The sequence below is a fragment of the Ranitomeya variabilis genome, chromosome 2, assembly GCF_051348905.1.
Source record: "Ranitomeya variabilis isolate aRanVar5 chromosome 2, aRanVar5.hap1, whole genome shotgun sequence".
In the NCBI taxonomy this organism is placed as follows: Eukaryota; Metazoa; Chordata; class Amphibia; order Anura; family Dendrobatidae; genus Ranitomeya; species Ranitomeya variabilis.
In genome coordinates, this window is record NC_135233.1 from 80,073,202 (window position 1) to 80,091,092 (window position 17,891).

Consider the following 17,891-nt stretch of genomic DNA (forward strand, 5'->3'; position numbering starts at 1 on the left):
TGCGTTTCTGCACCTCATACAAACTCTCTGGTTGTGTATACTATACTATTGTATGCTATGTTGTCTATTTGGCACTTGTTTTTATATTGTTATTTATGTATAATAAAAGGAATTTTTTTGTACATTTATTTCTGTGAATTTTTGCTTCAATGCTGTGTTTGGATAATTTGTGGAATAGTCTACCTTAGGAGCTGGTCACAGCAGGAACCGTTCATGGTCTTACTGTAGATGCTTTTTTTAGAAGAGAATAACATGAATGCATATGTAAATGTGTAAAACTCTTTGTGTTTGGATCAGTGCATCAACAATTGGGATTAGGAGGGTAAGATAAGCTCATTTGGTGCGTATCGGATCATGCATTGTGGTTATGCATGTTCCCCTTTCATTTATTCTTTCCAGTCCCACGGTTGACCTTGATAAAAATGTGTCTTTTTTTTCAACCGTACTATGTGTAACACCCCAGGTTCCTAGTTGTTACAGTGGCATTGCTTTCCTCACGGGGGGAGTGATGTCATGCTTGGAAGCGAGGAAGTATTCCTTTTATCGGGTAATCACATACATGCAACACAGTTCTGACTCCAGGCCAGAAGGGGGAGCTCTGAACCCGATTTCAGGGGAGCTTTCTTGTATATTAATATATATTTTCCAGTCTGGGGGAGGAGTTAGACAGTCTGTCAGAGGGACAGAACGGAGAGGAAGCAGAAAGTGAGACTCAAGGTGCTCAAAACCACATTCAAGTAGTTTATTAACCCTTCAGGCGCTTCACAAGAACTGAAACAATGTGGAAGGAAAAAAATTTAACAGTTAACTTTTTCACACAAAAATTTACTTTAGACCCAAACTTTTATACTTTCACAAGGGTGTCAGGAGAAAATGGACCCCAAAATTTGTTGTGCAATTTCTCCTGACTACGCTGATACCCCATATGTGGGGGAATACTACTATTTGGGTGCACAGCAGAGCTCGGAAGGGAAGGAGTGCCGTTTGAATTTTTGAATGCAAAATTGGCTGGAATTGATGGCGGGCACCATGTCGCGTTTAGGGAGCCCCCGATGTGTCTAAACAGAGGAAACACCCCCCACAGGTGACCCCATTTTTTAAATCACACTCCACAAGTATTTTATCCAGGGGTACAGTGAGCATTTTGAACTCACAGGTACGACACAGAATTTGATAACATTAGGTTGTAATACTTAATACGTTGTTATTAGTGTTGAGCACAAGTGCTAGCTACTCCAGTTTGCATCAGGTGCTCGGGTATTCACCAAATATCATGGGAGCTTGTGTGACATGCCTCGCATGTTTCATGGCTGTTAGACACCCCCCAAAAAACATGCTGGGATATGCAAACTCGAGTAGTGAGTACCGTCACTTTTTTTACTTTTAAAATAAACCCAATTCTCACTCTAACCATAACCACAACCCTAACGCAACCCTAAAGCCAACCCTAACCACAGCCCTAACCCCAACCCTAACTGCAAAGAATGGAAGAAATTATAACAATTTATTTTATCATTTTTATGTAACTAAGGGGGTGACAAAGGGGGGTTTGATTTACTATGTTTTTTTTTATTTTGATTACTGTGATAGGGTCTATCACAGTGATCAAAATGAACCAATAGGAAAAATTTCCTACTGTTGGTGGGTACCGGCAGGCAGATCTCGGTGGACGCACTGCGCATGCGCCTGCCATTTTCTTCCAGGAAGATGATGCGGAGGACTAGGAAACAGAGCAGGAGGGTCCAGGGATGGCGGAGGTACAAGGGAGGCTCGGGGGGATGCCATTTCTCTCTCTTCTCTGGTATGCTAGATCATATCAGAGGAAAGAGAAATAAATTGTAATTCAGACTTTTTTTTGTGATCACCGTTATTCAGTGAATAATAGCAATCACGTAACAGGGGACGGTATAAAATAGCCCTGATCATGTTCTCCAAGGTCTCAGCTACTCCTTGTAACCAAGAACCCGGAAATATTCCAACTTGCGCATTACATATATAGCACATGTCATGAAGGGGTTAAGGAGATAAAAACGTCAGACAACACTGAGCAAACTAAAAGTATCGTGGATCATTTCCACAAATTTGAATCCCCTCCTAAATATAAATGTAACCCTAGATGTAAAGGACACTAGATAAACCTAAACCTTAAATAGTCATATTAAACTATAGAGATAATGTTCTAATAACAACACAAATATCATTAATATCAGAGGCCCAGTTTATAGAAAGATAAAACTATGGCCATTGCTGCTTTCTGAGAAGTTCAGATGTTTAGCTTGAAGTTCCTCGACCCAAAGCAAACTATGCAAATAGTGTTAGGCCTGTTTCACACGTCAGTGGCTCCGGTACGTGTGGTGACAGTTTTCTCACGTACCGGAGACACTGACTCACGTAGACACATTAAAATAAATGTGTCTCTGCACATGTCAGCGTGTTTTCACGAACCGTGTGTCCGTTTGAAAAACACGGAGACGTCAGTGTCGTGGGAGCGCACGTATCACACGGACCCATTAAAGTCAATGGGTCCGTGTAAACACGTACCGCACAAGGATGCTGTCCGTGTGCCGTCCATGTGCACATCGGCTATAAACTGGTGTGCATGCAGCATGTAAGCGCATGTTCACACTAGCCACTAAACAGAAAAAACAAAGACAGAAACATAATGATTAAATACTAATAGAGTTGGGACTGTCCTAATTACGGTCGCCGTGATTAGGAGGGATGGCTTTCGCATTTTTTTAATCACAAAACATGTTAACTGAATAACGTATATTATTATTTTGATGCACTATACTATTTATTTATTTAATGCAGAATATTTAATCATAATGTTTCTGTCTTTTTTTTTCTGTTTAGTGACTAGTGTTAACGTGCGCTTATATACTGCGTGCACACCAGTTTATATCCCAGTTCATACCTTTTGTTTTTTTTTCAAAATACCAGCCCGCAGCTGCTCCAGGAGTCTCGCATCACATTCTATTCTGGCTCTTTGCCGATGCTCTGGTGCATTGGCAATCGGGGGTAGTGGTAGTTGCGGTTGATGTCAGCTGTGAATTGTCCAAAAACATAGCTGACATCAAGCCCTGGTGCCAGTAATGGAGAGACGTTTGTGGAGCGCCCCCACACCGCCGCAGGGCCGAGGGGTACCCGGAGCCGGGCCTCTAGGTCTCAGTCCTGGGGTTGTCACGGTGGCTAGACCCGGTCCGTGGCCCTGTCCGTCAGTGGGGGACGTCCGGTGAAATATGTGGTGTTATAACGGTGGTGTAGCGGTGCAGTTGTGGGGTGCAGGTCGCGGTAAATAACGAGGACACCAGGTTGCAGTCTCTTTACCTCTTTACTGGAGATCTCTGAGTCCTCAGTCCAGAATATGGTTCACCAGGCTGCGCAAGTCCGGCCGGTCCAATGGCACCTCCAGAGTTCTTTTCTCAGGTGGAAATCTGTGCCTTCCTTCTAGCGCTATGTGTTGTAGTCCTTCCCTGCTGTGCTCACGGAAAGTAACCCCACAACGGTTGTGTCTGTTTCTTAAGTTCCCTCACAACTCGATTTGATGTTCCTCTAATAATCCACCCCTCCCTGTATTCAGGTTGGAATGGCACCCGTTTGTCAGGTAGGCCTGGAGTTCTTCCGGGACCCTAGAGTCGCCCCTCTCCCGCAATTGCCCCCCAAGACTTCATAGGTGATATGTGGTAGACAGCCCGCCTGAGACTGACTGTCCTGCCGCTGTTTGGAGTATGGCTTGAAGCTGTATTCTAATCCACTCCCTCGGCGTTCCGGCCACCGGTAATGCGCCTCAGCAAGGTGCTGCCTCTTTCAACAAAACCCCTGCTGGTATTCTCCTTCTGCTTGATCTCGTTTCTCACTCAGCACAATCTGTCTCGCTTCTAGTCCTTTCTTGGGCACCACCGCTATGCTGAGCAGGCACGGTCCCGTTACGTTCTTTCAATGCCAAGCCTCTGCCAGGATCCCACCCCTGGCAGAGACCCTACCGTCTCTCCCTTCACAACACCCTCTGCCACAAGGTGTTGCTCCGTTCAATCCAGTCAGCCTTCTCCTCTAACTTCCTGCCTGACCCCCAGTTTACCCACTATGGTGGGGAGTGGCCTAATGAATAGCACCCTTAGCTCCCCCCGGAGGCCCAGCTGTGAAACCTATTGGTGTCTGTGATACCTGATTGGAGGAACTCCTTCAGTGCCATCGAATGCACCATGGCTCCCCTTAGCGGCGGAGCCACAGTACTGCAACGACCAGGACTCTGGGGCGCTGCATTTGTCAGTACTAAAAAGAAAAACATAAACACACACAAATACTTTATTTAAAAAAACACTCCCCAAATCTTTCCCTTGTTCATCAATTTCTTAAAAAAATTCCAACACAGGGCTTCTATAAATGCAGTCCTCAAATGGAAACCTTAACAACATAAACAGAGAAAAATAAACATAAGACACTGTCCATCATTAACCAATTTATTAGAAAGTTCCCACGCAGGGCTGACATAGTTCTGCACTTCCCACGTTGTTCCCTGAATCCGTCATCCAAAGCCTATGGCATTGTTCTGCGGCTCCATAGGCTTTAGCAGCTGCCACTCCCGGCTCACGCTGCGCTCTGCAAGACCCAGCGACTGTGAAGACCAGTAACGTTATACCGATGTCACCGCTCATCAGAGTCGCTGGGTCACGCTGCGTCCAATTTGGTAAAATATGTTGGACCTGTGGGCGACTTTTTTTTAATAAATTGGTGAACAAGGGATAGTGTCTTGTGTTTATTTCTCTCTGTTTAGGTTTTTCAGGTTTCCATTTCTGGACTCATTTGCACATTGAAACAGGAGAAGCAATGGAATGAAACTGAAAAGGAGAAGATACAGATTAACTATTAGAAAACCTTTTTGACAGTGAGGGGGATCAATGAGTGGTACAGGCTGCCATGAGAGGTGGTGAGTTCTCCTTCAATGGAAGTCTTCAAACAGAGGCTGGACAGACATCTGTCTGAGATGGTTTAGTGAATCCTGCATTGAGCAGGGGGTTGGACACGATGACCCTGGAGGTCCATTACAACTCTAACATCATATGACTCTATGACTACGTCCACTATGACAAAGATTCGACCAATATCTAACCCCCCCTGTTTTTAAGCGTGCTTTAAACACATCTGCTCAGACAAGTCCATCACCTCAACTCACTAATCTAACTCTCCCATGGTCCCTCCTAAATGTTTCTCATAATCTGCTCCCTCCTATTCATTTGTCTCCACATCCACCATGCCCCAATAGCTCTTGATAACTGCACATAGACAGATCCTGGCTGATGATCGGATCATGCAGCTTTATTTTCTATTTATTATAATGATGGTTGGACCGTACATAACAGCACGTTCTATCTATTGTGTCCCCCTATTTCCTTATAGATTGTAAGCTTACATTGTATTGTCTGTACGAGTCCCCACTTAATTGTAAAGTGCTGCGGAATATGTTGGCGCTTGATAAATAAAATGATTACTATTTTATTACGTCAGATTCTGTGGACTACGGCGGTCCCGCGTGGAAACTTTTCTTTTAATAAATTGGTGAATGAGGGATAGTGTCGGGGAATGTTTATTTGAATAAAATATTTTTGTGTGTGTTATTCTTTTCCCTTACTGGGCTACAAATGGGGGTGTCTGATAGACACTTCTCCATTACCAGTATCAGTAATTGATGTCAGCTGTGTTTTTGAACACTACACAGCTGACATTAACCCCAAGCCCCATTACTCCTAATGCCAATGCACCAGGACAATCGGCAAGAGTCATGGAGAAGCAGCAGAATTGAATCATCTCACATGATCCTTCACTTCTGGGGCAGCTAAGAGCTGGTATTTCTAGACTGGGAAGAGACCCCAAAACCAGGGACCTTCCCACCCGGATAATATCAGCTCACAGCTGTCTGATTTACCTTTGCTGGTTACAAAAGATGTTGCTTTTTTCCTTTATTTAATCATAAAAAAAACTGTCCGATAAGCTCCACAGGGTGCAATTTTATTTGTTGAGGGGGTTGTGCAATTATATGTCTGTTGATCTGTCTATCTGTCTTTCCATATGTCTGTCAATCTATATCTATATCTATTATCTTAATCTATTATGTATTTCAATAGTATTCATTGCATAAAGTGCATAAAAACAGATGTGTTTTTGCCGCTGTGTTTTTCCTGCCAAGAGATGCAGAAATCTCTGCATCTACAGTAAATACTCAACACATGCACTTACCCTTAGGACAACATAAATGTTAGTTTTGGAACAGTCCTTTAAGTTTTACTTATTCCACAATAGATCTTTTCAATGGCATCAATGTTCTACAGCCGTATAGTTACACCTGCGACCACTGAAAAATACTGTAGCGAGATTACCATTTTTCTGTATCACCTTCATGAACCAAGTTAAATAGGTTGTCCAGATAAAAAAAAATCCTCTTTATTGAAATTAGTATAACTTTCAATTGTAATTTTATTATGAAAAGTCCAGCAATTTCACAGTTGCAAGCCCAGTCCTGGGTCAAAGCACCTCCACTTCCAGCTCAGCTTTGAATTTCCTGTTCCCTCTCAGCATGAACCATGTGTCTGCAGGATCCTCGCAGTGAATTTAATTTAATAAGCTTAAACAGAAAAGGTGATTAGTTTTTGTTTTCGTTACACATTTAATATTTACAGTGGTGCTTGTTTGAGCTATATTTGAACTAAAACTACCACATCAGATTTTCACACAAGTCCTAAAGGTAAGTAAAAATCAGTGAAATACACTGCTCAAAAAATAAAGGGAACACTAAAATCCCACATCCTAGATATCACTGAATGAAATATTGCAGTTGCAAATCTTTATTCATTACATAGTGGAATGTGTTGAGAACAATAAAATATAAAAATGATCAATGTAAATCAAAATGAATATCCCATGGAGGTCTGGATTTGGAATGATACTCAAAATCAAAGTGGAAAATCATATTACAGGCTGATCCAACTTCAGTGGAAATGCCTCAAGGAAATTATGCTCAGTAGTGTGTGTGGCCTCCACGTGCCTGTATGATCTCCCTACAACACCTGGGCATGCTCCTGATGATGATGATGATGGTCTCCCGAGGGATCTCCTCCCAGACCTGGACTAAAGCATCTGCCAACTCCTGGATAGTCTGTGGTGCAACGTGACGTTGGTGGATGGTGCGAGACATAATGTCCCAGATGTGTTCAATCGTATTCAGGTCTGGTGAACCGGCGGGCCCATCCATTGATCTTCAATGCCTTCATCTTGCAGGAACTGCTGACACACTCCAGCCACATGAGGTCTGGCATTGTCCTGCATTAGGAGGAACCCAGGGCCATCCGCAACAGCATATGGTCTCACAAGGGGTCTGAGAATCTCATATCGGTACCTAATGGCAGTCAGGCTACCTCTGGCGAGCACATGGAGAGCTGTGCGGCCCTCCAAAGAAGTGCCACCCCACCCCATTACTGACCCACTGCCAAACTGGTCATGCTGAAGGATGTTGCAGGCAGTAGATCACTCTCCATGGCATCTCCAGACACTGTCACGTCTGTCACATGTGCTCAGTGTGAACCTGCTTTCATCTGTGAAGAGCACAGGGCGCCAGTTGCGAATTTGCCAATCCTGGTGTTCTGTGGCAAATACCAAGCGTCCAGCATGGTGTTAGGCTGTGAGCACAACCTCCATCTGTGGACGTCGGGCACTCACACCATCCTCATGGAGTCGGTTTCTAACCCTTTGTGCAGACACATGCACATTTGTGGCCTGCTGGGGGTCATTTTGCAGGGCTCTGGCTGTGCTCCTCCTGTTCCTCCTTGCACAAAGGCTCAGGTAGCGGTCCTGCTGCTGGGTTGTTGCCCTCCTATGGCCTCCTCCACATCTCTTGGTGTACTGGACTGTCTCCTAGTAGCGCTTCCAGCCTCTGGACACTACGCTGAGAGACACAGCAAACCTTCTTACCACAGCTCACATTGATGTGCCATCCTGGATGAGCTGCAGTACCTGAGCCACTTGTGTGGGTTGTAGAGTTCGTCTCATGATACCATGAGTGTGAAAGCACAACCAACATTCAAAAGTGACCAAAACATCAGCCAGAAAGCATTGGTACTGAGATGTGGTCTGTGGTCCCCACCTGCAGAACCACTCCTTTATTGAGTGTGTCTTGATAATTACCAATAATTTCCATCTGTTGTCTATTCCATTTGCACAACAGCATGTGAAATTAATTGTCAAACAGTCTTGCTTCCTAAGTGGGCAGTTTGATTTCACAGAAGTTTGAATTACTTGGAGTTTTATTCTATTGTTTAAGTGTTCCCTTTATTTTTTTGAGCAGTGTATATTAAATGCCAATTTTTAAATGGGGAAAATGATCCAATAAAGCATCTCTGCGAGTGACAAAAATATGTGAACCTTTACGATTAGCAAATAATTTGTAGGTTAAATTAGATTGTGATATTATTCATCAATGGAATGAAAATCGGGTGTGAGTGGGTGACCTGATTAAAAACAGGGATTTATCAAAGTCTGATCTTCACAATACAAAATGTTACACCCTCATAGAATTTTTCATCTTGGGTAACCACTCATGTTGACCCCCACAATACATCACTTTACCCAATGTAGACCATGTGGACTGTATCATGAGTGTAATTTACTGTGATTCTCTTGCGTGTCAAAATCAGATCATAAGTACAGAGAAGACAGAGAACTTAATTTCTCCAGTTTCTCCATTCTGTGAGTCGGAGTATATTGGACTGCACTCAGATGACATTAGAGTGCAGTCCGATGATTTGCACTTGCCCATAGACTTGCATGAGTGCATCCCATCTGATATACACGGCCAATCGCAGCATGCTGACTCTGCATGGGAAAATAAACGCTAGTCTGTATTGCTCCATAGCATAACATTGGAGCGAGTGCTATCCGATAATTCATCCGAGTTATATGTTGGATACGAACCCTAATACTGAATCACAAATAATTGATAATAAATAGTTAATAAATTGTTTTGCCCACTCAATAACTGAGCATCTCAATGCTTCGGGTAAGTGTCATACCAAATCCATTTGTTGTGTAATAGTAGATAATAAATAGCTAATAATGGAGAATCAATCTCCAGGTACCCTCACTCGGGAGAAATGGGTATTTATGAACTATTTATCATTTATTTATCATTCACTATTATAGCTGGTATGATATATACAACCTGTGGGAACTGTCCCAAATTTTAAAAAAGTGTCCCTTGTAAAAAAAAAAAGTTAAAACAAACAAAAATAATGATTTGCGCTAAGTTTTTACATACTTTTTCTAATCCTTGCTGGGGTTAGTGTTAGGACTACCGTTATGGCTAGGGGTAGGAATAGAACTTTTGATTTTAACATTTTTATGTCAGATTTCGGGAAAAAGTAGAAAATAACTAGAAGGTTAAAAGTCAAACTAAAATTACATGAGTATTTTCTTAAAACATAATACATGTGCTTGGGGGATAAGGATGCTAACGAGGGGGCGCCAAATCCTTGCGTTGCCTGAGCCAAGCTATGCCACCGAGTATGAGAACTGCCTCGTGCATGGTAGGTGGCACTGCAATACTGGTGCCCAATGGTGATGGGAGTCATTAGTAGCGATAATTGCAGCTTTAACTGTTGTCCTCGGTTGTTACATCCCACGACTATTGCTAGGTGATAGGACTCGTGCACATGGATGTAGTATTTTCGGTCCAAGTGGGCTCTATCAAAACATCAGATCACACTCAACCAATGTTATTCCATGGAGTCGGCACTGTCTGACTTTTTCCTTGGACCAAGCCGGTCCGAGTACAAAATTGCTGCATGCACAAGTTTGATCTGATATCTGGATTGCATTCAGCCATGCAAGTCAATGAGTGGAAAACATCAAACTGCACTCGGATGACATCTGAGTGCAATCTGATATCCACAAACTGACAGAATGGAGAAGCTGGGGGAATGTTTTTTCTCCATCTTCTCACCTGAGAGAATTGGATCGCTCACTGATGTTAGCGGAAGCACAGGGGCACCATTCATTTTTTTGAGATTCATCTGCTGTCAGGTTTAAGAATGGAAAAAAAATCTCTCTGCTTGTTACTTAACAGAATCCAGACGGACCCCATAATCAATGGCGTTGTTCTGATTCTGTTGGCAACAGATCCATTTTAGACATTCAGGGTAGAGTCACGTGAGCGTAGATTCTCTCCTCTAATAGAATCGGATCGATTATGGTAATGACACAATCATGGTAATGATCAGAGTTTGATCTGAGTGTCAGTTTATTGTGATCCGATTCTCTCAGATGAGAAAACTGTAGTACTGGTGAGGAGATGATGGAGATAAAAAAATTCTTGATCTACTCTATTATTTGAGTAGGTGGAAAGTGTCTACACTCAGGTGGCATCCGAGTGCAGTCTGATGATTTGTCCACACCCGTAGACTTGTATGGATGTCCTGATCTGACTCGTAGCATGCTGTGATTTTTTTTCTCAGGTCAAATCTGGCAGAAAATAAAACGTTGACCTGCTCCATAGAATAACATTGGGCGCGCGCTCTCCGATAAAACATCAGATTTCCTCCATGTTATACGCCGGTGTCAGCGAGCCCTAATTCTGTTTTTGTTCACTCAAAGCTGAATGGCCAAATGCAGATGTGAGCGTGGCCTTAATTACCTCCAGGAGAACTATCACCACCATCATTAGTGCTGCTCTTTCCATGACCATCATGTATATGTGTGAATTAACCCTTGCGTCTCCCATCCTGGTAAATCATAGTGCTGCCATTCATCGATTTATCCTTTACTGTACTCCAAGCTCAGAAATATGAAGTCTGTGTGAACTGTGATTTCTTTTTAGTAAGTCATTTGGGGACTTGTGGTTCTTGAATGCAGCACCAGCAGGTCGGTTCTATCGGAGAGTCAGTGTGCAGTGCGGAGCTTTGGCCTGTGGGTGGCGCTGCTCCGTAAGTCATGCTAGGCTAATGACAAAGTTGGCTTGCTGTGATTGCAGGGAGGACGCAAGGAGTGTGCTGCTTCTGCTGCATGTGTGTGTTTCCTTGCTCCATGGCAGAGGGGGCGAAGTGCTGAATGGTTCTGGCTGGAGGAGGCAGCTGGAGGAGTAGGCAGAGCTGGGAACACTGTGCTGCTGCTGTCTCCTGTCAGCTGTGCCTCCTGTCTATGGGCTACTACCAGCACAGCCACCCAGCACTGCCTCTGCCGTCCACAGCCTGCCTGGGAAGTGTCTCCTCTCCGGGAAGTGTCTCCTCTCCGGGAAGTGTCTCCTCTCCGAGAAGTGTCTCCTCTCCTTGTCTTGGAAGCATAAATGTGTGGACATGGCGGGGGCACAGCCAGGGGTCCATGCTCTGCAGCTCAAACGCGTCTGCGTCTCTGACACCTTGAAAAGAGGCTCCAAGTGTATCAAATGGGATGATGTAAGTACCCAGTGTGTGAGCCCCGCTGCATGTGTAGGATGGCAGCCCCCCAGCTGGCACCATGTGTGTGGGCGGCATCTCACCTGTGCCCTGCAATCATTGCTGGAGTTTACAGGGATGGGTCAGAGGAAATGAATGAGTGACAGCTGGTGACCATGTAATGTGGGGGCTCTCCTGGAGGCGGGTGAGGTGACGGGGGGCAGCGCTGGGGCATGAAGGGTTAAGGGCGAATGATTGACTGGTGGGCTTGATCTCATTGTTTTTTTTTTTTCCAAGATGACTCAATGAGGATATAAATATTACTCCGGAGTGTTAGGTTTCTCCAGCCCACACTGAGTAAGGCATCTTGTCACATGGAAGCGATGACAAGTGGATGTGGGTGCAGGAAAATGCCGCTTCCTCCAATCTGTGCAGGCAAAGAGGATTCAAGAGACCCCCATAAAGGGCTCTTATGTGACTTACACCATGGCTGATAGCTGTCACTTCACATAGTATTATTACGCCAGCGAAAAGCCCCAGGCATCTGGAAATGGCACTTGGTCTCTACTAGATGCAGTCAACAAACAGGTGGTTGTTTATACAGTGTGATAGCCGAGCGTGCTGTGGGCACTATATATATATATATATATATATATATATATATATATATATATACATATATATATATATATACATCTAGTATTATTTATATTACTCATGTAGCGCCATTAACTCCACATTCCTCAGCGCGTTACAGACATCATCACTGGGGCTAATTATATATATATATATATATATATATATATATATATATATATATATATATATATATATATATATATATATATATATATATATATATATATATCACATATAACTCCAGAAAGGGACATTTAAAATTAGGGACACCCAATGTGTTATTCATCATAATTCCTGAATTCCTGAGATCTTCTTCCCACTGAGTTGGGTATATATATCTATATCTTTAAAGTACACAAAGTAATAAAATTAAAAGTTATACTTAAAGGGCACGCGTAATACTGTACTGATGGACAACTTTTGTTACGTTCTGGGGATCCCCTTTATGATTAGATATATTCCAATGATTTAATCAATAAGTTGCAATAATCATTATTCATTTATGATTTGTGTACAATCTGCCATTGCTGTCCGTCCCAATCGATCAGCCCGCAGTTCGCCTGCTAACTATCCCTGATCTCCTGTCACACTGACCACACTTCTCCTTCATGCGATGGAGATTGTAGCACTGGGAAGAAAAGTAGTAGTCAAATTAATTAATGATCAAGAAATGGATAGAGAGCACAGATAGGACAATGGGCATCACCATGTTTTTTGGTTTCGGTGGGATTCACTATAGTGCAGACACCTATAAGATGCAAAAAAAGAGAAAAAAATCCAGCTTCCAAAAACTTACAAATTTATTAAGGATAAAAGGCAAAGTCCAGTCCAATCCAATAAATTACATAGTGAAGAGTAGCAAGCAACGCGTTTCAAACAATGGTATGTTCTTTCTCAAAGCTTTGAGAAAGAACATAGTATGTAATTTATTGGATTGGACTGGACTTTGCCTTTTATCCTTAATACATTTGTAAGTTTTTGGAAGCTGCATTTTTTTCTGTTTTTTGGATTACTTGCTCACGTGATGACTACACGATATCCGTGCTTCCCCACAACACATGCCGACAGGTGAGCTGGTATATATATTTTTTTTCTTTTTTCACCTATAAGATGCCACAGTATATACCAATAGAGAACTACTGAAGGATAAGTCAATTCAGTAATAAAAATATCAAAATTTTATTAGACAATATTACATATTATAACCATAACAAATTAATAAAATAGAACTATACATGTGTATATAGGAACAACCAACTATGACCAATTACAGCAGCCGTACCACAGCATATGTCAATTTGATAACAATATTGAAGTATTTACGTAACAATCCGCATGTTTATGGTATATCCCAATAAATGAACACTGTGACAGAAAATTATAACATTGCTATGTTGCAAAAGGGGCCACAGGTGTCTACCATATTACAGCAGTAAATGGTGTGGTCCCATTAGAGGGGATGCCTATGAGGCTGCAATAAATTTTAACTAATAGCACCGAAAATAATTAGTATATATACAGACCTCTGTTGAACATTCAACAGCAAACACCCCCACAGCTGCCACCCCAATTGGATAGTTAATTACCTGTGTCCATGTTAAGGGGATATATGGTACTGCTGTATCCGCACCTCGACGCGTGTTTCACCGCCGCTGATAATACAGCAACGTTATTGAAGCAGCATATGAGGTGTCAAAAACTCATCATGGGAACGTAGCGTTAGAGGACCTTACATTACAAAATAGGAAAAGTGTTTGTAATCCCGATGTAGAGACACCTGATATGACATACATTTTTAATTTCTCAAATAGTTGATTTTGTGGTGTGCACAAAAGTATAATAAATCCCTGATAATGTATGTGGATATTGTGATCTGTATGTGATATACATATATATATATATATATATATATATATATATATATATATATATATACTGTGTGTGTGTATATATATATATATATATATATATATATATATATATATATATATATATACTTATATATCTCTATCTGAAGTGCCACTTACTATATTACCCTCAGACGTGGTTTCTCCACTACAGTGATGGCTTTCACAATGCAGACTCATAGGATCACCGTGAGGTGGGTGGTTGGACGTTGTCACCTGCAAGTTTATGAAGAAAACAAATAAAAGACTACGACTAAACAAATATAAGAGAGCAATACTATACTGTACTGTAGCTCACAGATCTCCGCTCCTGGTCATTACCTTATGACCCAGTATCAGCACGGGTTTACTAGGGACCGTTCATGTCAGACTAATTTGATCAGCTTCTATGAAGAGGTAAGTTCCGGACTGGACAAAGGGAACCCAGTGGACGTAGTGTATATGGACTTTTCCAAAGCTTTTGATACGGTGCCACACAAAAGGTTGTTACATAAAATGAGAGTAATGGGGATAGGGGAAAATATGTGTAAGTGGGTTGAGAGCTGGCTCAGGGATAGGAAACAAAGGGTGGTTATTAATGGAGCACACTCGGACTGGGTCGCGGTTAGCAATGGGGTACCACAGGGGTCAGTATTGGGCCCTCTTCTTTTTAACATATTTATTAATGACCTTGTAGGGGGCATTCAGAGTAGAATTTCAATATTTGCAGATGACACTAAACTCTGCAGGGTAATCAATACAGGGGAGGACAATTTTATATTACAGGATGATTTATGTAAGCTAGAAGCTTGGGCTGATAAATGGCAAATGAGCTTTAATGGGGATAAATGTAAGGTCATGCACTTGGGTAGAAGTAATAAGATGTATAACTATATGCTTAATTCTAAAACTCTGGGCAAAACCGTCAATGAAAAAGACCTGGGTGTATGGGTGGATGACAAACTCATATTCAGTGGCCAGTGTCAGGCAGCTGCTACAAAGGCAAATAAAATAATGGGATGTATTAAAAGAGGCATAGATGCTCATGAGGAGAACATAATTTTACCTCTATACAAGTCACTAGTTAGACCACACTTAGAATACTGTGCACAGTTCTGGTCTCCGGTGTATAAGAAAGACATAGCTAAACTGGAGCGGGTGCAGAGAAGAGCGACCAAGGTTATTAGAGGACTGGGGGGTCAGCAATACCAAGATAGGTTATTACACTTGGGGCTATTTAGTTTGGAAAAACGAAGACTAAGGGGTGATCTTATGTTAATGTATAAATATATGAGGGGACAGTACAAAGACCTTTCTGATGATCTTTTTAATCATAGACCTGAGACAGGGACAAGGGGGCATCCTCTACGTCTGGAGGAAAGAAGGTTTAAGCATAATAACAGACACGGGTTCTTTACTGTAAGAGCAGTGAGACTATGGAACTCTCTGCCGTATGATGTTGTAATGAGTGATTCATTACTTAAATTTAAGAGGGGACTGGATGCCTTTCTGGAAAAGTATAATGTTACAGGGTATATACACTAGATTACTTGATAAGGCGTTGATCCAGGGAACTATTCTGATTGCCGTATGTGGAGTCGGGAAGGAATTTTTTTCCCCATGGTGGAGTTACTCTTTGCCACATGGGTTTTTTTTGCCTTCCTCTGGATCAACATGTTAGGGCATGTTAGGTTAGGCTATGGGTTGAACTAGATGGACTTACAGTCTTCCTTCAACCTAAATAACTATGTAACTATTACAGTTCCATACATTTAGGTTCTGTTCACATTTTCATTAGTTATTTCCTTTTTTGGATCCGTTTTGAGCTCATAAAAACAGAATAAAATATTCCAGAACACAATCCATTCATTTCAATGGCAGTGAACGTGTCTTATAAAATGTTCTCCGTTTGCCTCCTTTCAAGCTGCGATTCGTTTTTTAGCTGGAATAAAAAAAATCATAGTCTGAACTACTTTTTTTTTTTCGGCCAAAAAAACAGATTGCAAACAGAAGCCATTATACATTAAAATGCAAGGGAAATGGATCATGGAAAACAGGTCATCCGTTATATCGGGCATAAAACATGGACTTGTTGAGCACTGCACATGCCCAGAACACTGAGGCGAGCAGAGATGGCCCTTTAGTAAAGACAGATCCCACACAAATGGGAAAAAATGATTGCAATATATAAAGCAAACACGGTGTTAAACAGATCCATTTTTTTTCTTCAAAAAACAAGCTTTTCCATGTTTCCATTTTCCAACACTGAATGGATCCAGAGAACCACAACTGTCATGGTTCCCAATGGCAGGGAATCATCAGAACACAAAAATAACGGACGAGCTCTGGGAGATGGAATCTTGAGCTGACCGTGAGCTAAATCTACCACACAACTAATAGTAGCCAGGGAGCATACCTACGACTTCCTAGATGCCACGCGCCAGCCGGAGGACTAACTACGCCTGGTAGAGGAAGGAACAGACCTGGCTTACCTCTAGGGAAATACCCCAAAAGATGATAGCAGCCCCCCACATGTAATAACGGTGAGTTAAGAGGAAAAGACATACACAGTATGAAAGTAGATTTAGCAAAGAGAGGTCCACTTACTAGATAGCAGAAGGATACAAAAGAAGACTTCACGGTCAACTGAAAACCCTTTCAAAAACCATCCTGAAATTACTTTAAGACTCCTGTGTCAACTCATGACACAGGAGTGGCAATTTCAGCCCGCAAGAGCTTCCAGCTACAGATAATAACTAAAACTGCAAACTGGACAAAAGATACAAAACAAAAAGGACAAAGTCCACTTAGCTGATCAGCAGACTAGTAGCAGGAACATGCAACCGAAGGCTCTGGTTACAATGATGACCGGCAAGGAAATGACTGGAGAGCAAGGCTAAATAGGAAACTCCCACACACTGATGGAAGCAGGTGAACAGAAACAGCAAAGTGCAAACAAGTCACCAGTACCACCAGCAACCACCAGGGGAGCCCAAAAAGCAGATACACAACACACAACTGAGTATAATCCAAAATAATTTTATTACAAAAATCAAAGAACACAATAATGAAACAATAAAATGAGAACCACAGTAAGCCAATGTGTGGGACACAACGAAAAACCAAGCACCCAAAGTCACTACTAATACTATGTATATAAGTACCAAATCAATGCCATGTGAGATGTGTGAAAACAGGCTAGACACACTGTCTGTGCAACTGTTTAGTGAGAAATAGTTAACATTTTAACCAAGCCCCACTTAAATGGATAAAGTGCATAGTGCATAGGAGGCTTTAAATAGACCATAGAAATGCAAAGCATAAGTTAACTAATATAGGCATGATGTACTTACTGAGTGAGCCTGGGTGCTGGTAATGAGTTGGTCCCTGCCACCCCAACGCACGTTTCGTCGAGACTTCTTCAGGAGGCGTGCATTGGGGAGGGGGTTCCAACTATTTAAACACACACTGACCAATCGGAACGAATAATTCCTAATTGCCGAGATATTGCAAACCATATCGTAAACACACAGCCAACTGCCGTTACATCATGTCCGGTATTAACGGCGCATGCGTCATCTCCATAGCCACCGAATGGGCCATCATGAGAGCGGCGATGGAGCGCAAGCCCAGAGCGCCGTCATGGAGACGGCGTCCACGTGCAGCGCGCCGGATGCCACCCACGCAATGACCCGGTGCCACAGAGGCGGCGCATGCGCACGCCGGACATAAGGAAATTTTAGCCGGAGAGGTACAGAATGAATGAAATGCAGCACAAACTAATATAGTGAAAGTGACTCAGGATGAATAAGTGCAATAACTATACAATGAGCGCATACTAATGTAGGTGAAGTGATAACTAAGGCCGGGAAGGCTCAAAATAAATAAGCACAACGACTATGCAATGTGATAATATAGATAGCTAGAGCAAAAAGGCTCAGAATAAAAA

At 42.3% G+C, this 17,891-nt stretch overlaps 1 protein-coding gene across 3 annotated transcripts in view; it reads left to right on the forward strand.

Moving 5' to 3' along the window:
* The first annotated feature begins 10,960 nt into the window (after positions 1-10,960).
* LOC143804470 (uncharacterized) overlaps positions 10,961-17,891 on the forward strand; it is a 154,089-nt gene continuing 147,158 nt past the window's right edge. The window contains exon 1 of one of the 3 annotated variants that reach the window (XM_077282589.1): positions 10,961-11,438. In XM_077282589.1, the coding sequence (XP_077138704.1) occupies positions 11,340-11,438 (99 nt within the window). In that variant the 5' untranslated portion in view covers positions 10,961-11,339. The remainder of the gene's footprint in view (positions 11,439-17,891) is intronic. The other 2 variants (XM_077282591.1, XM_077282590.1) reach the window with 2 other exon arrangements.